Genomic DNA, 25836 nt, shown 5'->3' on the forward strand with positions numbered 1-25836 from the left:
ATTTTAGTGTATTTAGTGAATGTCACTTTTTGTAAATTTCAAATTTCCTGCCGTTCCGTTCCCTGTACATCCCGACATCGCAGGGAACGGAACCCAGATGACAGATGTCGGCATCAGCCGGATTACATTGCCGGGGACACTGCAGGAGGGACATCGCGGGAGCGAAGGACAAGGTAAGTGACCGAGGGATCCCGGAGCAATGCTGCAGGGTATTCCCGAGTGTAGCTCGGGGTTACCGCTTGTGGTACTGAAACTTTACCCCGAGCTACACTCGGGAATACCGCCAGGGGGGCTACGAAATGTTTGCAGTTGGGTTTAATAACACGTTAGAGGGAGGGCCAAACTGCCTACCAGGGGCATCAGGAAAGACTTGAGCTATGAACATTTGGGGTGAAGATTGTACCCTGTGTGGCACACATTACTCAACAGCAGATTCCACTCAATAAAGAAACCAGCCTTTACTTTAGTATTTTTATTCACTTTGATGTTGTAGATAGTGACAGCTTTGCCATACTGGGCTGTTACATTTAGACTTTCTTTTTACATTAAAAAAATATTTACAAACATTTGTAAAAGCTTCAAAATCTGTCAATCGAAAAGAAGAAAACACAAGAATACAAAACAGGAGTCAAAACGCAAACAAAGCATTCCCGTCTTTAGTTTTGACAGAAGAAATTCAGGGAAAAAGCCAACATGAACAGAATGATTTGCGGCCAATATGGCACCTTTGAAGGTTACATAGAAATCAAGCCGGAATTTTATTGTATGGAAAGGAAAGCGCAGACCCACTGCGCAGAGGAGACACGATTGATAGTATAGTGTATTCTTTTTAGCCCGGCACATAGCAACAATATGAAACATTCAACATTTCAACCACAACTTGGCAATAAAGTCATTTTTCAGTTTGTTTTTTTTTTGTAAAGGTTTCTAGTTGCTCTTGAAGTGAAACTAAACCCAACAACATAACCATATCCAAAAACATTCAAGGCATGCCGCGAATAATAACCATGACAGTTGCTTGTGTTCTAAATCAAACTGTCAAGCCATCAAATGGCTGATGTCATAAGTGATCACATGTGCAGCACTATGGCAACTAATATCAAACAGAGGCTAAGAAGGCAGCTTCCTTGGCTGTACAACATAGGAAGGTTTAGTTCTGCTTTAATTCCTCTATAGTGTATCACTCCTATGACTTGCCTGGTGCAGATGCCACTCAGGAGCTTGTCCTTACCCTGGAACGGTCAACACACCCTGAGAAAAAAAACAGCCGGCAGCACGCCGTAATGTCCAATGCTTGTAAAACATTAATTCCCAGACAAATGTAAAGAATCTCTGCTTGGGACCTCCTTCTCTGACACATTTCACCCACCAAGCGCTGGACATTACAGCGTGCTGCTGTTTTTCTCAAGAAAGCTTTGTGGTTTTGGAGATTTCTCCTCACTTCCTGCCCTATGGGGACAGCACTAAAAACATGAGAAAAGACCCGACCCTTTTCCGTTTATTGCTGTATGTGATCACTGTCACTGAAAGAGGGAGTGAGGAAATTTCTCCTTAAGGGGACACAGATCTGACAAAAACACAATTTGACACATTTCCCCGTTGTAAAAAAATACTCCACTTTTAAACAGTGCTCCACTGAGAGCGGATCAGGGTAGCTATGAAGGGACAGTGGCAGGGGTGGACTGACCATTTGGAAACTCAGGTACTGCCCAGGGGCCCGGGGGCAGTAGGGGGCCCCATGAGATGTCCCTGGTACCTTTTTCATAGGCTTTTTTGAGTTTGGGGGAAGGACACAGGGGCCCCATGATCCCCTATTGCCCGGGGGCCCCATGAGTTGTCAGTCCGCCCCTGGACAGTGGCTTTTATGGACTTCAAGGGTACCTTGGGGGATACGGCCCAACACCTCTCTGGGAACAGTTTACACTAGGACCAAATGACACATAGCGGAACTAAACCCATCAATTTAACAGTTTCAAAGAACAGCTACATTCCCGGCATGTAGGGAATGAGAACGGTCACATCTGCTTGCGCTCTCAACCAAACCGTCAAACCATCAAATGTCTGGTGTCATAACTGATCACATGTGCTGCACACCATGGCAGATGCAGATCAAACAGAGGCCAAGACAGCAGCTTCCTTAGCTAAAAAAGATAGGTGGGGGGAGTTTAGTTCCGCTTTAAGTCGAACATGAACAGACATTGTGCATTGAACTTGCAGGCTGTTGTCTGCCTCTCATCTTCTCATTCACACTGTACTAGCGGAATGCCTGCTGACTGCCGGTGTCCTCATTTGGTGGGCAGCCCTGTATCTGAGCCTTGTAAACCGCACAGCATCAGTGTGCTCCACAGTTCAAGCACTGCCCTCTCTAAGCTCAATAAGCCAAAACCTCACATGTACACCGAGGCATCCAACGTTAGAGGCTACAGTCCTGATTAGGAACCCCAAGATTTTACTAAACCAGTGCAATGAATGATGTAAATTCTCTCAGTGAGATTGCCCTGTGATAGGTCTGTGCCTCCCCTTCTCCCATAGCAGTATAACAAAGGCGTCGTCATCTTGCTGGTGGATTGCTCAGGTATTTGTTGCTACTAATTTGTAAAGATGCTCTCTCTGTTCAAAGTCCCCCAAGCACATAACCCACCTTTGCAGGGAACTAGGAAGTACTAAAATATTAGTTTTAGGTGGAGTTGGCATCATTAAAATGCAAAATGGGCAGCAGTGATAGGAAGCAGAAACTTGGTGACCCCTTGTCTAACACTCTGCAAGCCTCAGAAACTAAACATTCCTTTTAGATACATTTTCATCAGTATCTATGATTGACAGCTCAAGTCCTGCCCCTGTTTAACCCTACAGGCTGCAGACTATAGTTATGGGCCAATAGGGAAGTGCAGGAAGGGGCGGGCTCTTGACCACAGCACGTGGTTGAGCATAATAGTGCGCTGAGCTTTGGGGTTCCCAAACATTACACAAGTTTAAGACCCCTCCAGTCACATGCTTACCATCGCTGTTGACCATTCGGCACGATGAGTAAGTCTTCACTGGATTTTGTTTGTGTTAAACAGGTTTTGTATTCCAAGTCTATTGGAACGCAAAATTTGTTTGATGCAGGTCAAGTGCATGTCAGAAGAATGTGCCGGTCAAACGCACCTGGTGATTAATTCTGAATGATCTGAAACTGATGTCACTGACACACATCTAAAGCCCATTGAGACAGGCTCTTAGGGTGAGAACCAAGTCACCTAAGAGGAATACATTTCCGACAGCAAAGTTGCATTGTTTTCTAGACAGCATAAGCAGTAGCTGACAGGGAGAGCAATGGGTATGAAAACACTACATTGACCCGCCCCGACCCAACAATCAGCACTCAGTGATGATGCCTTTTAATGGAAACCACTGTACTTGTTTGGGCTGTGCAAGTTAAAACAATCTACATATTATAAAACAAGCATGTCTGCTTTTATTCAGGCTTTTAAACTGCTCGGAATAATACTTCCTCTCAGAGTTCAGATTCCTACCGCAGAAGCTCCATGCTATCTCATCCAGGCTGCCCGGCCTAGACCTGCAACCGGAGGCATCCCTGGTGGTGGAATAGGAGGAGGGACTGGAGGCTGGCCTCCGGGTGGCACAGTAGGAGGTGGATAGCTTGTTGGTGGTAAACCAATTCCTGGCGGTGGGTGATTTGGAACAGTATGAGTTGGGGGAAGTCTAGGCGGGGGGAAGTTGGGGTTGTAAGCAGGAGGAGGTGGGTATCCTGGAGCTGGAGGAGGAATGTTAGGAGGTGGGAATGTAGAAGGTGGTGGGGGTGGAGGTACACTTGGAGGAGGATTAGGTGGAAAAACATGGGGGTGATATGGTAGATGAGTTGGAGGGACATAGGCAGGGGGCAAAGTTCCATAAGTTGGTCCATCTGTCTTCATCATAGATTGGAGGCTCTGGTACCCTTCCCCAGACATATAGGAGCTGGTTGTAGACATACCAGTGATGTAACTAGATGGTGGAGGTGGTGGTCGGTGTGGTATAGGAGGTGGCTGATGAACAGCAGCAGGAAGAGCAGGTGGTGGAATTGTAAGTTTTGTCAAATCAGCAGTTTCTGGAACACTGATGGGATCTCCCTCTGCTGCCACGATTCCAGGCACCAGAGGAGGTTTTCTCTCTAGAGGCCACAAAGAAGAAGAAATTAATACGCAATATGCAAATACTGAAATTGCCTCAACCAGCTGACCACACAGAAAACAGCCAACAGGAAACTTTTTTAAACTTTTTCTTTAGTTTGGGATAGACCAAGGAAGGGGTAAACTTCTAGCAGGTCATTTTTTTTTCTGCCTGTGTACCACTGTGTTAATTTCCTGTAACCAGAGATGCCAACAGAAGATCAGGGGAAACCTCCCTAGCTGAGGAGAATTCTCCTCTTAGTTGTTCCCAGAACAGGTGTCCTTATTAGAAGATTTCCCCCTGCCGCTTTTTCTGGGAACAACTCTAAAGCTTTGGACTTTCCCTTTAGGTCACAAATAGAAAGGAGTGAATCTTCCCAGCAGAGAGACAAAGCAATCAATAAAAATTGACAGAGGGTCTAACCCTTTCTTACTGTAGCAAAAAACAAAAACCTCACAGGTTTTGCCTAGAGATGTACTTTGACTTCATTGCTGTCTATGACGGGCACTGTGTGTGTTTCTCATTTTGGCAACTGCTTTTCATTATTTAAATTTTTGCAAGTAGTCTTGCTGCATGTTTACACACAATTAATGTTTTTTTTTTAATTTAAATTCAAAGCGCAGATTTAAAGACCTTTTGGCTAGACAAATGTCATGTGTTATAGCAACTGTACAATATTTGTAAACATAGCCCTGAGAAATACTGCTGTGTGACTGTTAGGTGAGGAACGCATATTTAGATTACAGTACAGTGTTTGGTGCAACACGTGTGTGTTTGTGCGTTGTGGTGCTATTCATTTTTAAAGTAGGATCAAAGAGAAAAACTTTGGATAGTGTAAGGGAAGGTTATAAGATTTACCTTCACCTTTCCCATAGCCATAAACAGGAAGTGAGAGGAAATGACTGTAAATTAAAGGTCCCCCAGGTCACCAGAATTAGAGTACCCATTGGAAGATTTCACAATATTACTTTTCTTGGGACAACCCAAAATTTGTGATTTTCTTTTACTTTCAATAATAAATGGTAAACAGGACAAATGGGGTGAATCTCCCTAACAGGGGCACACACAACAATTAAAAAAAACAGATGTTCTACTCTATTTTCCATTCAAAGCTAAAAAAAAAAAAAGTTTTGCCTTTAGTTACACTTTCAGGGCATTCCAACGCACTATGGGAATGAACCTGTGTTGCAACATACCACCCTCGGTGGCGTTAGTTAAATAGGGTCAGCTATTTTTTTTTTCGCTGGGATGCACTGGCAGATCTGGTACACCCAATACATCAGCATTCAGACTAGAAGAGGGAAGGGCTGGAAGACCAATCTGGGATGCCACATTCAAACATGTTGACAAGTAACGTGCTGACTGGAGGACAGAGCAGAGGGATGACTTCATCAGTCCACTGCTGCTCTTTCAAGGTCCAGTCTGCATTACCCTTTATTGTACCAGGGACTGTGTAAATTTATTCAACTCCTTTATATGTAATGCTTCTGAATTTGGAGTTTGGGTGTTTGCATTGAGGGTATTGTAAACAATTGTGCACTTCCAACCTTGTGGTAACAAGTCTGGGGAAGGTCCTTTTCTGTTCCAGAATGACTGTGCCCTGTCAACAAAGTCAGCTCCATGTAGACAAGGAGTTGATGAGGAGAAAAACCTGCACAGAGCTCTAAACTCAACCCTCAGGACTTCATTTCAAACATCAATAGCTGACCTTAAACATTCTATTCTGGCTGAATCGGCACAGATTTCCACAAACACTCTCCAAAATCTTGTGGAAGATCTTTGTAGAGGAGTGAATGCGGCTACTGCCACAAAAGTGGCTGGCATTTCCATATCAATGCATAGGGCTTTGGAATGGGTTTTTCAACAAGCTCATATAGTTGTGATGGCCAAGTATTCTCAAAGTGGCAAATACACAAGAAAAGGACAGCCTGTGGAGGTATTCTGTACTATAATAACTAGATCAATACAGGCAGAGATACAGCAGAGCGGGATTAATATCAGTCATCTTGTTTTTGCCATACATTGTTGGGGAACATCACGTCCTGTTACTGAGACACAACAGAAAGTGAGAGAAAATCCCTCCAAAGTGAAAATCCCTCTTTCAGTGTTGCATTGTAGTATATCATTTATTTTAAAGTGACACTAAACTCTGGTTTAAAAAGAAAAAAAATCTATTCAAGTTTGCATTTGTCCAGCCTGGACCAGTATATGTATATACCATACCTGGTTAATACCTCTGGAAATCACTGTATAGAGACCACTACTGCAGTGATCTCCACTTACTTCCGGGTCCCATGCTGAGCGAATGCTGTGCTGCATTCTGAGTTTGGTCACTTGGGTGCTTTATTTTGATGTGCTTACTCTATTGCTACCTATGCATTTTAAGATTTCCCCCATTATCTTCAACTTCTGTGATAACAGTAGAAATATTGTATTTGCAATCACTCCAGTCCCAGTGGCAATGGTCATCAGGACAGACAGAGTATTTAGCTCTTCAGCAGGTGCAGACAGCAATAAAGACCTAAAAGTTGTTCTAACCCTTCCATACCCTAACCAAACTGAAATAAAGATTTTGGATAGAGATACACAAAATTTCCCTATAGAGACCTGTAGTTTCTGATTAGCTGTTGGGCTGCTGCTTTGAAGTCAATGTCAACAAAAAAGGGACGAGACCCACAAATTTACCATAAAAATTGACTCACCTGATGGTGTAAGGACAGGTGGTAACGGTGGGAGAGAAGGCTCAATTTTAGACATTTTACTTAATGGTTGCTCTGCAAAAGACAAAGACATGAAGTGAACCCTCATAGGCAAAGATAACTGTTATAATAGTGATACAACAAAAGACAATAATACAACATTCAACTTGTACTGATAATGTATCAACACAACACCGCCATGCCAAAGTAAGCTTTAATAAAGTTTGATAGCTAGACAAGAATCTCTAGCTCACATATTTGAGATTGTCTGTATGAATCATTTGTTGGCGTGGTGGGTTTGTAAAAGCAGAACGTCAGCCAAATTATTATTATCGTTTCTCATTCTTTGTTGCACAGGATGGAGAATAACTAGGATCTTTATCCGTTTTCTGGGGCCATTACCCTATTGGGGAGATTTCTGCACTATTTTCAAGCCCCCCACAGGAAGTGATGGCAAAGCACAAAGACACAGACAGCAATAAAAACTTGACAGAAGTTCTGCTCCTTTCCCACTTTGCTCATAAGCATGCTTTTGCCATCTGTACAGACTGGAGCTCTACCTTAATTATGTGGTTGACGCTAGAGAAAGGAATAAATACACAATGAATACATACCCTGTGTTTTTCCTTCTTCTTTGGGTGATGTGGGCTGAAAGAGCAACAAAACAAATTAATAGATATAAATGGTTAGAGAGCTTTAAAGACCAACAAAAGTGTTAGTTTAACACCTCCCCGTCTGTCCCAGCATCCGTTAGAACAGTTATGAATGCCCCAGGGTGCAGAAGGATCGGTGATCACATGACCAGTCCAGCTAGACCAGTGTTTCTCAATTCCAGTCCTCATGGACCCCCAACAGGTCATATTTTCAGGATTTCCATTATTTTGCACAGGTGATTTGATCAGTTTCACTGCCTTAGTAATTACCACAGCCGTTTCATCTGAGGGAAATCCTGAAAACATGACCTGTTGGGGGTCCATGAGGACTGGAGTTGAGAAACATTGAGCTAGACCAAGATCTGTCTTTGACCGCCAAGTGTTTGTTTTGGGAGCATGCTCTCAGCACATAAACATTGGCTGCCCGACAACGCATATGTGCAGAGTGTGTTAAAACCCACCTTCAGCTGCCACACAAATGTGTTTGGCGGTCATAAATGGGTTAATCAGGCAAAAACATTCCAAGCGCATCAAACCAAAAAGTAGTCTTCAATGGCCTGAGCAGAAAGGGCTGTAACGTGCCAGCATGCTGTAGAGAAGGACCCTTGTAGCTGCTGCAAATAGTTGCTGACAGACCCCTCACTAGTCCTGTCAAAATACTGTTTAATTTACATCTGCTGTTTTGTCCATGATGCATCATTCTCCATTTTAAAGCCCTGATAAAGGTGGAGTTTTTCTCGCCTCCAAAATGTGTTTGCTCTCTTTTACTGCAAACTAAAATCAGGGCCAAAAGGTAGCCCTGTCTGTTGCAAGCAGCCTAACCTTAGCCAGTGAATCCTCAATGTTTTTTTTTTTTTTCTTTCCACCAACTTATATGAACTGAGATTAAAGTCCCAGCACCTCTTCAGTGCGTTTTTCTTAGTTGGAATTGCAGGTCATGCTTATGAAAAGACTGAAAAAAAAACAGACAGGAAAATACATCTGTAAAAGGCTCATCCAGACATGTGCTAGCAGCCTTGTCTATGAACCTGGTATAAAACCATCTGCGTGGATGCCAGATCGCCAAATCAGATGCCACCTTCCTTTAATTTATACATCCCCTGGCAAAACGTATGGAATCACCACTCCTGGAAAATGCTCAATTGTTTAATTGTGTAGAAAAAAAACAAATCATAGATATTCCTCCAAACTATTTTCATTTAACATTCCAACTTTCTGGCTTTAAGAAACATTTTACAAAAAAAAAAACAAAAAAGAAAGAAAACTAGTAAGTTGCAACTGTTTTTGCAGATGAAGCAGAGGAAAAAATATGGAATCACCCAATTCTGAGGAAAATATTATGGAATCATGAAAAACACACTACTGTAAACCACTATTACTTTGTTGCACCACTTCTGGCTTTTAAAACAGCTTGAATTCTCTGAGGCATGGATTTAACTATCGACAAACAGTATTCTTCATCTATCAGTCTCCAACTTTCTCTTATGGCAGTCGTCAGATCAGCTTTTCAGGTTGGAGTCTTGTCACGGACCATTTTCTTTGGATTGAGGTCCGGAATATTTGCAGGCCATGCCATTGACATTCTATGGTTTTCTTAAAGGAAAGTTTTCACGGCTTTTGCCCTATGACAAGATGCATCATCATCCTGAGAAAATAATGTCATTCCCAAACATTCTTTCAATTGATGAAATAAGAAAAGTGTCCAAATTCTCAATATAAACTTGTGATTTTATTGAAGATTGAATGACTGTCAACTCCCCCATACCTTTACCTGACATGCAACCCCATATCATCAATGATTGTTGAAATTTGCATGTTTTCTTCAGGCAGTCATCTTTATACATTTCACTGAAACGGAACCAAACAACTTGCCCAATGCAGATTCGTGATTCAACACTGAATATCACTTTCACCCAGTCATCCACAGTCCATGATTGCCTTTCTTTAGCCCACTGTAACCTTGTTTTTTTCTGTTTAGGTGTTAATAATGGTTTTTGTTTGGCTTTTCTGTATGTAAATCCCATTTCCTTTAGGCGATGTCTTGCAGTTCGGTCACAGATATTGACTCCAGTTTCTTCCCATTTGTTCCTCATGTTTCATTGTGCATTTTCGGTTTTGAAGGCATATTACCTTAAGTTTTCTATCTTGATGCTTTATTTCAATTATTTATTAATTTATTTATTTCAGGTTCTTATATAGCGCTGTCAATTTACACCGCACTTTACATATATATTGTACATTCACATCAGTCCCTAACCGTCAAGGAGAGTACAATCTAAGGTCCCTAACCCTCAAGGAGAGTACAATCTAAGGTCCCTAACTCACATTCATACATACACATACTAGGGACAATTTAGACAGGAGCCAATTCACCTACCAGCATGTCTTTGGAGTTGGGAGGAAACCGGAGTTCCCCGAGGAAACCCACGCAGGCACAGGGAGAACATGCAAACTCCAGGCAGATGGTGCTGTGGTTGGGATTGGGGTTGGGATGCTTTGAGGTCTTCCTTGGTCTACCAGTACGCTTTCCTTTTACAACCTTCCCATTTGATTTGTACTTGGTCCACATTTTAGACACAGCTGACTGGGAACAACCAACATCGTTTGCAACATTTTGTGATGATTTACCTTTTTGAAGGAGTTTTATAATCCTCTTTGTTTCAATTGCCATCTCTCGTGTTGGAGGCATGATTCATGTCAATCAGCTCGGTGCAACAGCTCACCAAGGTGTGTAAGCACTCTTTTTTAAATGCAGACTAATCAGCAGATGTAATCTGATGCAGATGTTTGTTTTAGAACTGCAAAGTACATGGTGATTCCATCATATTTTCCTCAGAATTGAGTGATTCCACATTTTTATCCTCTGCTTGATCTGCAAAAACACTTGCAATTGACTAGTTTTCTGTTTTCTTTTTAAGTGCTTCTTAAAGACAGAAGGTTGGAATGTTAAATGAAAATAGTTTTGGAGGCACATCTGTGATTGTTTTTTTTCCTACACAATTAAACAATTGAATGAACATTTTCCAAGGGTGTTGATTCCATACTTTTTGCCAGGGGTTGTACTAGAAATTGGTTTCTAGAGGTAACATGTACCCCTTTCTTCCCTACATTTAAAAAAAAAACAGTCACAATGGGTCACAAAAAAGTATATGTAAAGCCACAACATTTTTTCAATTTTAGATAGAATAGGGAAAATTTAAGATCCATATCAGGCTATTTTCCCCCAGTCTCTGTCCCACTGGGGAGATTTCCCTTCACTACTTGTTCTGGAAATGAAATAGGAAATTAGAGAAAACCTCTCTAAATTGAACATTACATCTGCAGGAGTAGGCAACATGCGGCTCTCCAGCTGTTGCAGGACTACAAGTTCCATCATGCCTCTGCAAGTCATAGCTGTAACTGTCAGTTTTGTAATGTTGCAGTGTCTCATGGGAAATGTAGTTCCACAACAGCTAGAGCCGCAGGTTGCCTACCCCTGTCTTAGAGAGTGGTCACAGGAACATTTGTCCCCACTGGAGTATTTCCCTCACCTTTTGTTCTGGTGACAACTCAAAGTTTATATATTTCCAATCACTTCCGCAGTTTGCTTTGTTAACAAAGGGCACTGGGACAAATGGAGGGAGAATCTCACACAAAGAGCAATAAAAACTTGTCGAAAGAGCTAATCCATCACCCTATCCAAAAAAAAACAAATTTACTTTTACATACACTTAATGTGTTACTAAGCCCGCAACAGTACAATCAGTCTGTATATGCAGTAAAGCATGTTTGTTATACTCACTGTGGAACCTAAGAGGTTAATCCTCTGCATTGTGTAAAAAGGAAGTTTAATCCTGTCTTCTCTGATCCTCCCCCTCTTCCACTGTCTCCCGATAGAACAGAGCATTGGGGGCAAGCTGCACATACCCAGTTTGGTGTGTATTGCTAGAGAGCTTTTATGCATGTGATCAGCATAGGGCTAATCAGCATTGTCCAGACAGAGGGTCAGGGATCCTGCAGCCTGATAGGACAGCGAGAAGAGAATGAAAACTCCTCCTACAAGCTTTAACCAGTGCTCTGCTGGACACTGAAAGAAGTCACAAGACTGTTCTAACTGCTGATGAGAGAAGGTATTTAGCAATTTATAGTTACTAAAATAATTGCATTTCCATGTTCTGTGTACTGTGGGAGACTAGAAACAGTGAATGTAGGTTTAGTAACACTTTATATCTAGTTGCTTCAAGCAACCTTTTATCCTCCTATATTGCAATGAAAGGAAATGGAGATCTGCTAACAATGATGCAAACAGTTTCATTAAGTTTCTGCACAAGAGGCCCACGCTCTACACAGTACATACCAGAGGCCGTTTGGTCTGTTTCGGTGGGCTGGACTGCGGAGATGGTTTCTTAGCTTGCTGTGCTGTCGTTTGTTGCTGCTGCGGGTCCTTTGCCTGAGCTGCTTGAGAGTCGGAGTTCTGTGACGTGAGCTGAGGCTGTACAGCTGCAATCTGTGCCTGTACCTGGGGTGAAGGCTGCGGGGCTCCATGGTGCGGCATCTGCTGTTTTCCTTGAGAGTATAAATCTAGGATCTGGTGACAGATGTCTGAAAAAACAGAGGGAATTTGACCAATCATTCTATTTATTTATTTTTTAAAAACATACAACTGTTACACAAGCCAGTTTGTCATTAACCATTATCAGGAGGTTGTTCTCTGATTGGGTGAATTGGGCAGGGGTTGGGGAGTTACATCACAGTCTCCACCTCATCTAATCAGAGATTGCCTTAGATTCATTGAAAAAATAATTAAAATAAAAAAAACAAGGCATTCTCTGAATGGTGGTGCTGTGTGGCTGCTCCCCTGGGTTCTAGTGTGCAGAGGAGAAACCAATGAAACAGCACCTGGGGAGATCACGGCTATCACTGTTTGTAGACTGGACTACTAAAGTGATTTTCAGCATCCTCAGGGATTCTCTGGATATCAGATATAGATACTTATATCAAGCCAAGCTGGGCCAATTTAAGTATGGGAAAAATGCATGGAGTTCCACTTTAATCTTGAAAACTCTGAAAACAATTGTGATTGTCATGTAGTGGTTGAGTACAAAACTTCAGTAAGCTTGTGATTTACTGCTCTTCTGATTGGTTGGCGTCCAGCAATTTGATCACGAGATTTAAGCAGCTAGACTTTCCCAGTCAGCAATGAGAAGGAATTGAATGGAATCCACGTGACAGTATCAAATGAAACAACTGCTCCTTTTCTTAGCATTTAATTACATTACATGACCAATAAAGAAGTGAAGGTATGGGGTTCAGATAATCAAAAATGGCTGATTGAATTGTGAAGGTTAGTGACAGGCTTTTCTTTAAAATGACCGTTATCACTTGTAGTGGACCTTTGATGTAAAATGAACTATTTATCTGTGATGCGCCCCCCCTCCTGCAAAATAGAAAGGTCCGCTTAAAATATTTTAATTAGATGAAATGGTCATGTAAAATAACAATAACATGCATGCACTAATCTTGAAGTGTGTAGTCCTCTGCCATCAAGTACACAAAATACCTTCTAGAACATCGACTGGCACATCTTGGACAAACTGCTCCCACCACCTCCTATACATTGGCTTTGACGTCCACTCCTGTATCTCAAATTTACACAATCTTCCAGCAAGATACATGACTGCTACAGCAATGATCTCCGGCTCCCATTGCAAGGACAGCGTAGTGCACAGGCTAAAATTAAAAACAAAAAAAAGGGAAGGGAGGCGTCATAATGAATGTAAAGAACGAATGAAGTCATGATGTATGATGGGGGGGTGGGATGAGAATCTTGAAAACCCTAACACCATCCCTACCTGTCATTAACAAACGTCCATGCCATCTGCACCAACTTCTGGATTTTGTTCTTGTCTCCTGAAAAAAAAAGCAATACGTCAGCTACACCTTGTGTTACATATTCTTAAGGCAGGATGTGTGGGATAGAATAAAGGCAACATTACCTTTCAGCTGTTTGGCATACTTTAGGAGAAACTGATAGGGATGTTCCACCTGTAAGTCAAACTTGATGGTTTGTAGAAGGATCCTTTCTAGAACCATCACTTCTTCCTAGGGACAAAATAAAAAAAAAACCCACTATATATACATCAGAAAAACACCACAACTAAGATAACGTTGGCCATATATGCTTAAACTGTTTTAACAATTCTGCTTGCAATGAAAGGGAGAACCATTAGTGCTAATCTTGGAGGCCCCACCATCCAGCCCAGATCCTTTTCTTTTGCTGCTCTCGGGAGATTCGCTCCCCCTTTCTGCAGAGGGTGAAGGCTTGGAGGAACCTCAGTCATGGCAACCAGAGGCCCTCCGTGATGAGGAGCTGCTGATCCGCTTTAAGTCTCTACTGCAGACCGAGCTCTCGGCAGCCTCAACTAGATTAAAAGCACAACTCACTCCGGCCCACTCCCCACTGAAGCTTTCGGATCGGGCATGGGAAAAAGCCAAGGGCCGTAAGAGTTCTCGCACCCCGTCCATGACCAGCTCTGGCAGATCCGACCCAGGTTGAGTTCCCGAACCGCGAGAACAGATTTCCTTTAGAACCTCATTGGCTCATCCTGATCAAAATCACTGGTCGGTAAATCTTACCAGGATGCTGGATTGTATTTGGGTCTTCTGAACCTGGGAGTCTCCCAGTTGAGCAATCTCCCTGAGATTACGCCTCCTCCTGTGAATAGAGGACATCTTCACTATCACCGGCCCCCCATATCCGGTGTTACATTGATGCCGGAACTCCAGGCAAGCCTTTTGCAGTTTTATTCATGAAGACATGTTTTTATAATTTTGTTACCAGTTTTTATATCCTTGATATAGCTGTTTATAGAAGGCATAAATACTTGTGTCCCTCTTCCTCTCCCCCCCCCCCCCCCAACCCTTTTTCCCTACTGTTTTCCTCCCATTACCCTTCCCTGACCCTGCCTTCCCTTACCCCCTTTTTTCCCCTATCCCCCCTCTTCCTACTCGGCCCATTTATCCACACCTCCCCCCCTCCCCATTCCCCTTTCTTAATCTACCCTTCTTTTCACTCCTCTCCCCCGCTTTTTCCCCATTAGCCCAACTGTCAAGCCTCAACTCATACACAGCCCACGAAATGGCTCCCTGTACAAATTTACAACTGGGGTCCTGTGCCTCAGCTCCCCCACTCCGTTTGGGGGTGCGGGTACAGGATGTCCAATTGGGCCGCTGGAATTGCCTGGTCCACAATAATTTTATGCCAAAACAGTTGGGTTTATTTAAAGGCTGCTTCATGGCTGTTGCCAATGTATATCCTATGCTGGTCGATGCAGATCAGTGAGGATCTGGAGGAAATCTGTTCTCGCGGCCGGGAACTGGACCTGGGTCAGATCTGGCAGAGCTAGTCATGGATGGGTGCTAGGCAGAGGATGCTTATGGCCCTTGGCTTTTTCCCTTGCCCGATCCGAAAGCTTCGATGGGGAGCAGGCGGGAGTGAGTTGTTCCGCCAATCTAGTTGTGGCTGTGAGAGCTCGTTCTGCAGTAGAGACTTAAAGCAGATCAGCAGTTCTGCATCATGGAGGGCCTCTGGTTGCGATGACTGAGGTTCCTCCAAGCCTTCACCAGCAGCAGAAAGGGGAATGAGTCTCCCGAGAGCTGCAAAAGGAAAGGATCTGGGCTGGATGGCGGGGCCTCCAAGATGGCGTCCGGAGTGAGAGGCCTGTCCGTGTTCTGGTCCGGTTTTTGGGAGATGGAGGCTCTGCAGTGGGCTGATTTCTTTCCCACTGATGTATTTATATTTTAATAATTAAATGGGTGGAGCAGATTAAGACCCCTCAATAGGGTGTAGCCCTTCTTCCTTGCGCTAATTCAGGCTTTTACCCTATGACCTGGGCATAGAGCCCTTACTTGATTCCTTTGGAAACCCCCCAGGTTGTCATTTTTGTTTTTATATATATTTACAGTATCAGCAATGACCGCCATGTGTCTGGCGGCAGAGTTCCTCACACCTAACATCCCATATGGTTGGATGTACTCCACTCTTCGAGTGGCATTTGTTTTCACACTAATTCTATACCACTATCTTTTTTGGCTTTTCTACCTTCTCTTCCTTTCCCTTTCCTTCTTTTCTCAGGTTTGTTGCTCCTGCAGGTCTGGCCCCCTTCCACCAGGGCAGACCCATTCCCACGGGATCATATGAGTCACTGGAGGGATTGTAGGGTAACTTCCTCCACCCATTCTTACTATGGCTAATACCCTTTTAAAGATCTACTCCCATAATATCCAAGGTTTTAATTCCCCCGTTAAATGGGCAAAGATTTTTCACCATCTTAAAACTAGCCATATTGATATAGTATGTTTACAAGAGTCTAGGTTCTCCACTGCCTCTGCTCCCAGGTTCCTCTCCTCACACTTTCCCACCTTTTTTCTGGCCTCGGCCCCGGAGAAACACAGAGGAGTTCTGATTGCTTTTCATCGGGGCCTTTTATTTTCCTGTACTAAGGAAATTACAGACCTGACCGGTAGGTACTTGCTTCCTCAGGGCTCCCTTAATGGACAGGAGGTAACTCTGGTATTCTATTATGCTCCCAACCGCTTTCAGACTAAATTTTTCTCTCATCTTTTCCAAATGGTGGCGCAGCATGCCAGAGGAACACTTCTCCTTATGGGAGACTCCAACGTAGCTTTAGATTCCTCCATGGACCAACAATATGCTCCGGGGACGAAACCCTTACATGATCCGGGCCTAGAAACCAAAATGCGTGCTCTCCTCTGCTCTCATGGCTTACTAGATGTTTGGAAAGAACTTCACCCTCGGGGTCGAGAATACACCTTTTACTCACACTTTCATAAAAGCCATTGCAAGATCGACCATGTCTTTATTCCTTTACAATATGAGTAGACTTGCTATCCCAGCCTCTCCCTGGTCTGATCACGACCCTCTGATCCTTTCTTTTTCTGTCTCGGGCCTCACCCGCCCACCTTTCCATTGGAGACTCAATGATTTCCTCCTGACATCCCAAGACACACAGACTGAAATCCAACACTGATAACAAAACCTATTTTACTAATGTCGGCTCTGTCCCATCAGTGATTACGTTATGGGAAGCCCACAAAGTAACCCTTAGGGGACACATAATCCAGATTGCCTCGGCTAAAAAAACGCGCCAAAGAACACAAACTTCGGGATCTAACGACGAAGCTGATGCCTTACGGAAATCTCACCCCTCAATACGCAATCAACAGAAACGGGACTCTGGCGGCGGATTTAGATCTTCTGGCCACTGACCAAGCAGAGAAAGCCCTGAGATGGACCAAACACAAGTACTTCACTTATGCAAATAAACCTGGCTCTATGTTGGCTAATAAATTGAATGGTCGTCGCCTCTGCCTCTACAAACCACTTTGAATACTTACACCCTCGGGAAAACCAACCTCTGACTCTACAAAAGTAGTGGCCTCCTTTGCCAAATTCCTGTCTTCCCTATATAATAAACCATCCCCCTTCCCCACGGCTCTTGCAGACCAATTTTTTCAAGATCTTCATCTCCCGGCTCTAGAAGCAGCCAGAGAATCGCTGCAGGCAGACATTATGGAACAAGAAGTTCTTCAGGCTATCAAGACTATTCGCACCTGGCACAGACGGCTTCTCTGGTCTGTAATTTCGCAAATTTGCGTCAATTCTGGCACCTCATCTAGTGGCACATATCAATAAATTGAAAAGGGGTTCTTTGCCCTCTTCGGATTCCCTCAGAGCCCATATCACTACGATACCCAAATCTTCAGAAGATGCCTCGGACCCCCGGGACTTTCGACCTCATTGCTGAATGAGGATGTGAAGCTTCTAGAGAAAATTCTTAGCTCCCGTATTAACAGGTACCTCCGTAAGCTGATTCATAGGGACCAGGTGGGTTTCATTCCAGGCTGGCAGGCAGCCTTTATTTATTTTATTTTTAATTCTCCAGTCCCTGTCCCATCTTTCTTTTTACACCTTCTACAAAACAGGATTCTGTCCTTCATCTGGGCCTACAAATGCCCTAGGGTTTCACGCTCTACACAGCATACCCAGACTCAGAGGAGGGCTGGGAGTTCCAAATATTGCAAAATATTATAAAGCAGCGCAGATAGCACAGGTCACCTTACTTCATGTTACTACAGATATCTCCCTTATGGGTATTCTTAGAATCTCCATAATTGTGCCCCTTTCTCAGTCGTACTGCTGTGGCTCCTCATAATTCCTCACTAAGCCCTCTAATGCTCCACAATCTGAAAGTTTGGGACTCAGTTTGTTTCACTGGCCACCTTAAGTCCCACATTTACCTCTTTTACTGCTATTTAACAATCCCCTCTTCCCTCCAGGCTTCGAACAGCCGACATCCATTTAATGGTGGGTAACGCACGGCTTCACACAGGTCCAACATTTTCTTTCCTCACAAACGTTTCCCTCTTGGTCCTCTATTCAGGAAACTTACCAGGCTCCGATGTCTGAGTTCTACTACTACACGTCCAGCTACGCCACAGCATATCTTCCCTAAGACGAAATTCTACGTTCCCATATCCGTCCATGGTCTTTGAACACTTATGTCAGACTTCTCCGGGTGCCTCTAGCACTATCACCCTTATATACTCCTCACTGAATTCTGTAGCTTCTTCATCTCTTTCTTACATATCTAGCTGGGAGAGGGACCTGGGAGCTTCTGTGGAACCAGAGGACTGGATTAAAGCATGGTCAATTATTTCCTGTTGCTCGTTCAACACGTCCACAGTGGAGGCTGCCTACAAAGTCCTTCTGCGGTGGTACTGGGTCTCCGCCCGCATCGCAAGTGCAAATCCCGATTTTGCTGACAGGTGTTTTTGCACCTGTGGACAACAGGGCAAAATGGTTCACTAGTGGTCTTGTCCACGTCTCAAGGGGTTTTTGCCCAGAGTAATTGGCCTTTTATACTCCATCTTCCATATTCCCATTCCAAAAGATCCAAAACTAGCCCTGTTACACTGTCCCATTATTGGATTATTTGCACACCAACAAAAATTAGCCACCTACCTATTTATAGCCGCTAAACGGGTCATAGCCAAGGCATGGAAGAAACCCTCAGTCCCTTTCCACAAGGTCAAGACTACCCTGACCACTCTGATGTTACATGAAAAGATGGCCAGCATTTTACATGACTCACATAATAAATTTTTGAAAGTATGGCGCCTTTAGTAGACCTACAGCTTCCCTACCCTATCCCCAATGGGTTTGGGTACTGCTTAAATCTTGATTGGGACCCAGGCCTGCAGGAACCTTCACCTTCCTTTTCTCTTCACACTTTTTGCTCTGATCCTTTTCCACTTTCTTCTTTTCTGTTTCTCTCTATTCCGTTTTTTTTTCCTTCCAAGTGAAACGATTGATTGATAATTCTAACACTCACCATTTGTCCTCTCAGGACCTGTTGCTGGGACATTGAAGCCGTAATGTGGCCTTGGTCGCATGACCGCATTGTGAATATCTATAATGAATCAAAAGTGTTATAGCCATCGCCTGTTAAGATATATGTTAACCTATTGGTTTGAAACACCTGTGCGGGCGAACAGTTGTATTGTATTGTTATGCATTTCAATAAAAATATTGACACAGAAAAAAAAATTATAAAAATTTTGTTTTGGGTACAGTGTTGCATGACCGCAGAATTGTCAAAGTGCAACAGTGTTGAAAGCTGAAAATTGGTCTGGGCAGGAAGAAGGTAAAAGTGCCCAGTAGAGAAGTGGCTAAAAGCACATTTTTGTTTTTTACCTGCCAAAAAATTTACTTTTTTTGCCTTAAAGTTAACTCATTCTTTAAAGTCTGTGCTTCTGCCAATGTAAACCTTACATCAGTGACAGCAAAAGCCCAACTCCTGGTGTTACAGATAACAGTTCAGGTGTTGTATCTTCTCTTACTACCTCTGTTTTGCCATTTACAAAGCACAGCCTGCGATGTCTTCGCAAGGTGTGGAGGGTAAGGAGAAGCTAGTATCACACATTTCCTGAAGTGAAATCAACAAATAAAGGCACATTCCATTTAAAAGGTTTAATAGGGACAGCAGAACAAAGATAAAAAAGTAGGTGCCTAGAACTGGGCTTTAAAACTCCCACTGATTCAGAAAGGTCATGGTCACAACAAAATATTACATTCAAGGATCTTACCTTTGGATCATCCCCAAACTGTCCAAACTGCACATCATTTAACAAGCTTCGAGCGGTCTTTATTATATCTTTACATTTCTTTGGTGTTTCTTCCACCTTACCAGCCAGGAACAGACAGCAGGCACCGGTTACCTAGATGACATAAGAAAATGGGACACTCTAGATTAGAAAGACACTGGCAACAATAATAAAGAAAAATAACACTACATTGCACAAACTTTTCTAACAAACTTACATATCTTGCAAATTGTTTAAAGGAATGAAACATATAGAATCGATGAAAATATATAATTCCAGTAGCTAGAGTGTCATAATGTCTGAAGAACACGTTAAGGAAATGAATGCCTTAAATTGTTATTGCGTACCTTACTGTACTAAAATATACTATAAAGTCTTCAGCACTGTACATAGTAATGCCTAGTACACACGATCAGAAAATAGGATGACAAAAATCGCTTTCGGAGGGATCATACGATAATCTGATTGTTAGTACACAGCTATCGACAGCCAATCAGCTTCGAACAGTTCATGTGACAATATCCGAAGGGACAAGCATGAACATTTTTCTCGTATGATAACAGAGCGAACTATTTTTGTTTAATCAGTACAGTATTCGTCCAAAAAAAATAAAATTGAGTAACCAAGGCCATGCATGTTTGGAAACGAAAGAATACATTAAAATGCATGACATCACTTCTGAAGTTGTATTTTGGTGTACGAGAATTTTCATGTTAGTAACCTATTCATTTTTGATACGAGAATAGCATGCAAAAAAAAACCGAACGATTGTTCATCCGATATTCTCATCATGTATACGAGCAATAAGTGCTACAACTTGGGTGGAAAAAAATGAACATGTATACAAGGACACTAAAAGTGAATGCACTAAGTGATCAAAGTATGTAATATATAGAACAATGCTCTTCTTGCCATGTGCACAGCGTGAGCATTGTTTTGCTTAAAACTGTACAGTTACTTATTTTTATACACAATGAATTTTTAGAGTAAACAAATGTTCATTACAGGGGTATCTCATCCTTATTCTTGAATATATATCAGTGGAAATATGGGAGCCTGTTGATGTGATTAGCCAGCTGGATTTTTAAAGATCTGCAAAAAGGGAAGGGTGGACAGTGTCTGCAAGTAATGCAATGAATGCATGCCAGAACCAGAACCCTGTCGTCCAGGCTCAAAATGTAGAAAGTCCAAAAGGGGGCTGCAGGATATAAGAAATTTATATTAAAACAAAATTACAACATATTGGCATCAGACTCAGGAAATGGGCCCTTCATCAGGCCAAAAAGACAGATCCATAATTGCAAATCAAGACTCCAACATATACTAGTGAAACCAGTAATAAGCTTCAATCTATTACCTCATTAAAGTGGTTGTAAAGGATGAGGGTTTTTTTACCTTCATGCATTCTATGCATGAAGGTAAAAACCTTCTGTGTGCAGCTCCCCCTCGATCTAGCGATATGCACAGGTGCCTCAGCTGTCCCAGGTCTCTCTCCCCTCACTGGCTGAGACACAACCGCAGGAGCCATTGGATTCTATTGCTGTTAATCACAGCCAATGAGCAGAGAGCAGGGGGGGTGGCACCGAGACGAGGCTCTATGTGTCCTATGGATGCATAGAGCAGGGCTCGGGAGTGAGCACGCACCAATGCCCCCATAGCAAGCAGCTTGCTATTGGGGACACAGGTCAAGAGGGAGGAGCCAGGAGCTCCGGCGGTAAACCCAAGGAGGAGGATCGGGGCTGCTCTGCACAGAGCAGATGTAACAAAGTATCACAAAGTAAGGAGAAAAGACATGTAGTTACTGCAATTCTGCCACGATTAGAGCCCATTCACACGTATGCGGTTTGTCCTGCATATCGGTACCATGTGAATGACTCAAATAGGATGAAGATGCTAACCCCTGAAAGATGTTCCAAATAGTTGTGCACTGAAATAAAAATTCTGGTGCTGAAACAAACTTTAGGATGCACAAGGCTGAAAAACAAAAGTATATAATTGAATGTATTATATTCAACTTTTTTATTAATATCATGAATTTAAATGAATATAAATTTAAAAACTACAATACAATATTTTTGTTAAAAAAATTTATGTTTACATAATTTTTTTACATCCATTTAACCACTTAAGTCTCTGAGACTTTTTTTTTATTTTTTTACATTTTTGGTTTACATGACTAAAAAATACACTGCTCAAAAAAATTAAAGGAACACTTTTAAAACACATCAGATCTCAATGGGCAAAAATCCCATGCTTGATATCTATACTGATAGAGACGGGGTAATGTGTTAGGAACATACCGATGCACCATCGTTTGATAGAAATGAAAATTATCACACTACAGAGGACTGAATTCAAAGACACCCCAAAAATCAAAGTGAAAAAATGCTGCAGCAGGCGAGTCCAAAACGGTACTCAGTAATGTGTATGGCCCCCACGTGCTTGTATGCATGCCTGACCATGTCGGGGCATGCTCCTAATGAGATGAAAGATGGTGTTCTGGGGTATTTCCTCCCAGATCTGGACCAGAGCATCACTGAGCACCTAGACAGTCTGAGGTGCAAACTGGCAGCGTCGGATGGACCGAAACATGATATCCCAGAGGTGTTCTATTGGATTTAGGTCAGGCGAGCGTGGGGGCCATTCAATGGTATCAATTCCTTCATCCTCTAGAAACTGCCTGCATACTCTCTCTACATGAGGCCGGTCATTGTCGTGCACCAGGAGGAACTCAGGACCCACTGCACCAGCATAGGGTCTGACAATGGGTCCAAGAATTTCATTCTGATACCTAATGGCAGTCAGTCGCTAGAGGACGCTGGGCCCTCAGGCCACCCTCGTGAAGTCTGTTTCTAATTGTTTGGTCATAGACATTCACATCAGTGGCCTGCTGGAGGTCATTTTGTAGGGCTCTGGCAGTGCTCATCCTGTTCCTCCTCGCATAAAGGAGCAGATACCAGACCTGCTGATGGGTTAAGGACCTTCTACAGCCCTGTCCAGCTCTCCTAGAGTAACTGCCTGTCTCCTGGAATCTCCTCCATGCTCTTGACACACAGCAAACCTTCTGGCAATGGCACATATTGATGTGCCATCCTGGAGTTGGACTGCCTGTGCAACCTCTGTAGGGTCCAGGTATGGCCTCATGCTACCAGTAGTGACACTGACCTTAGCCAAATGCAATTGACGGCTTCTTTTTCCCTTCACTTTATAGCTCCAAATAGGAGCTGTCATTCACCCTGCCACTAAAGTAAACAAAAGGGCAGGGTCACTGGGAGACCCCACCTCTTTGTTTACTTTAGCGGTGGGGTGAATGACAGCTCCTTCTCGGAGTTATAAAGTGAAGAGAAAAAAAAAGCCGGCAATTGCATTTAAAAACAGGCAATGACATTTAGCGGTGGCAAATAAGAGAGCTGGTCTGTATACACTGCTTACCTCCTCTCCTGCTTTTCTCCTCCCCCATCTGCAGTTCACACTGCCTTAACAAACCCCCTGGCCATATAGTCCGTCTGCCCGATTGGGGCCTGGGTCGCTCAGGCCGCAATCATTGGCACTTGTCTCGGCTCACTTTTACCTATCGGCCGTTATTTCGGTGTATCCCTGGTTCCGGTCCTTTCCTCCATGCCAACGACATCTAAGAAAAGAAGCCTGGGGTGGAGTCAGGCTTCAACCACTGAATCCTATGTGTGTATACAGGTGAAGATATCTGAACATTCTGGTACAAAAGAATATAAAACATAGAAGGATACAGCCCCAGCCGTGTTCCAACATCGAAGATAAACCGAGCTCCTTCTCTTCTGTATCTGGCTTCAGTGGCCGGGTCAAGGCCTTCCTGCTGAGAAGGGGTGTGAGCCAAGTCCTTCTTGTCCCAATACCAGCAGGGCTTGGCAGGGTCCAACGTGCCAGACGCCACCGAAGGGCTCGAGTTCTCTTTATTTTCCTTCATCGCAGCTAATTCCACTCATGAAAATGATCTGGAAAGAAAAATCAGAATGGCAATAGGCGTTTCATGAGTGCTAGAACCAATTAGGAGAAACTAGCTTGATCCCCATTTCTGTCATGCTGGGTATCCCTGAAAAAGTCTGAGCACAGTGACATAATGAGAGCTGATACATAAGAAATAAAAATGGGAAAGCACCTCTGTAGTATCATCAGAATGTTTATTATTACCAGGGTGGATAAAAATCAATGATTTTTTTTTTAAAAATCAAAAAAAATTGGATTTTTTTTATTTAAATCAGATTTTTTTAAATAAAATGCTTTTTGAGGAAAATATATTACCATCCAAAGGTTATTCCATCATGAAATAAAGATTAGTTTTTTAATTATGTAGAATAAGGCTGTATATGTTTAATTTTTTGGGTAAATAAATCCCATGAATCCATTCACAATGTCATGCTCTTCCAGAGGTTTTTGTAAGATTATTGGGCAGTTTCTCTGCCTACAAGATATTATCACAGATGATTGGTTTACTTTTGCAGTTCTCAAAACTGAATTGGACTCAGCGGAGATCACATGCCTCTTCTTCACAGCAAAAATGTTATAACATGAACAGAGTTAAGAAAAAGACCTTCATCCTAACTTCTACAAACCTATGAATACAGAATCAACCCCGTCAGTGCGAAGTTTCAAGAAGTTCAGTGAATAGAATAGAAACAATATTTTTCTGATTGTTTGGAGTGGAATAGATCTGCACAAGAAGAAAGTGAAACTAAGTGTGAGGAGGAAGGGGCTGACAGTCTAAGTTTCTTCAAATATATATATTTTGTTTAGCCAAATTAGTTACAAACATGGATGTTTAAGCAAATCACATATGCTGGAATGTTATTGTTTCAGTTGAATAAATCTATTTAAATTGTTATTATTAAGGTAATGATTATTTTTCTCCTTCCTAAATACAACAGAAAAGTTGTCCAAATATGAATGATTAACCTATTAAACTGGGGATAAAAAACTAATATGAAAAGTTGTTATTCTAAAAATCTTCATCTACTTGTATATTAAAGTTATACCAGCAAGAATTAGTCTTTATGTAGAAAACTAGGATTTACATCAAGCCGTACTGATTAGTGATTTCTGCTGTCTGCGCACAACGTCCTGTGTGCATGAGGCCTAAATACCACCAAAAGAAAGCCTTACTGGTCTGCAAAAAATGATAAAATGTCATATGGGTATAGTGTTGCATGACCACGCAATAGTCATCCAAAGCGCGACATCACTGAAAATTAGCAGGAAGGAGGTGAAAGTGCCGGTAGGCAAGTGGTTAAGAAACTGTCCACTTCTTTTATTTTTCGACCAACTGCAATTTTCGGTTTCAGCCCAGATTTTTCATTCCGGTGCACCACTACCATTGATGTTTGCACTGCTTGCATCAGGACTGAGGGCTCTGTAGAGGAGTACTGAGGCAGGGGGTTGTCATGTTTTTGGGAAGCTATGTACGGCACCTTGCCGGCTCCTCCCACCAGCCACGATCTGTCTGTGTTGCATAGAGAAGCACAGAGACCCAGCGATGACATCATTGGATGTAAAATAAAGTATATACTGAAAACTGGAAGGTTTTATGTAACAGGTCACTAGCATGCTGATGAAGAACAGGCAAATTAGATCATAGCAGCAGCTTTAGAGGGAACTTGTCAGATCAGACACATAACAATGCCATCTGCTGCCCCCTCCTGGAAATACCACCATCCTGGCTTCTATACTGTGTGCCTGGCTGTCCTGGAGGAAGATTTCCTGGCCCACGAGACTGACATGGTCCTAGTACCCTGAACTGACCATATAAGGAGTGGAGGCCCTGGCAACTATATACAATGAAAGGCACCATAACTACTGGTCACGTGACCCTCCAGCTCCTGAGGCACCACTAGGCCCAGCACACCCTGAGGTCAGAGTGGTAGTTAGACCACAGCTGGAGGGCCTCGTGCGTTTTTGTCTGCCCACCAGAGCTCTATTTAAATCTCCCCGCACTCACCCCAGGCCCCGGCCAGCCAGAAGCTTCCGCCGGTAGGAGATACACTACGAGCGCAGCGATCTCCCCGCCGCCATCTTGGTACCTAACGTGCTTGGTAACGTCGCGACGCAAAGCCACGCCCACTTCGCCCTCTCTTAAAAGGACAGGGTTGCGGTTCGTCCAATGGCCGCCCGGGCCGTCAGGTGGAGGGGCGTGGAAA

General features: G+C 43.0%; 1 protein-coding gene across 2 annotated transcripts; it reads right to left on the reverse strand.

The window, feature by feature from the left end:
* Window positions 1-457: 457 nt before the first annotated feature.
* CCNK (cyclin K) lies at window positions 458-25785 on the reverse strand. 2 transcript variants are annotated; one of them, XM_089656382.1, is made up of 12 exons: window positions 25638-25785; window positions 23416-23640; window positions 19887-19968; window positions 19652-19783; window positions 18898-18975; window positions 13480-13585; window positions 13336-13393; window positions 13044-13213; window positions 11841-12085; window positions 7466-7499; window positions 6855-6926; window positions 458-4153 (listed from the first exon to the last, which is right to left on the reverse strand). In XM_089656382.1, the coding sequence occupies exons 2-12, from the start codon at window positions 23610-23612 to the stop codon at window positions 3531-3533; spliced, it is 1797 nt and encodes a 598-aa protein (XP_089512508.1). In that variant the 5' UTR covers window positions 23613-23640; window positions 25638-25785; the 3' UTR covers window positions 458-3530. The 2 variants fall into 2 exon arrangements, with proteins under 2 accessions (XP_089512508.1, XP_089512518.1); XM_089656392.1 differs by lacking the exon at window positions 18898-18975.
* Between the last annotated feature and the right edge of the window lie 51 nt (window positions 25786-25836).

This window comes from Staurois parvus, unplaced genomic scaffold (genome assembly GCF_062004578.1).
Source record: "Staurois parvus isolate SC_StPar_1 unplaced genomic scaffold, SC_StPar_1.0 ptg000026l, whole genome shotgun sequence".
NCBI lineage: Eukaryota > Metazoa > Chordata > Amphibia > Anura > Ranidae > Staurois > Staurois parvus.

Bases quoted from the DNA above. Each gene is read 5' to 3' on its own strand.
- CCNK (XM_089656382.1), bottom strand. From the start codon at position 23,612: ATGAAGGAAAATAAAGAGAACTCGAGCCCTTCGGTGGCGTCTGGCACG. The intron at 18,976-19,651 runs GTAAGATCCTTG...GATTCATTATAG, and splicing joins AGTTTGGGGATGATCCAAAG to ATATTCACAATGCGGTCATG. The intron at 13,586-18,897 runs GTGAGTGTTAGA...TTTTGTCCCTAG, and splicing joins AGGTCCTGAGAGGACAAATG to GAAGAAGTGATGGTTCTAGA.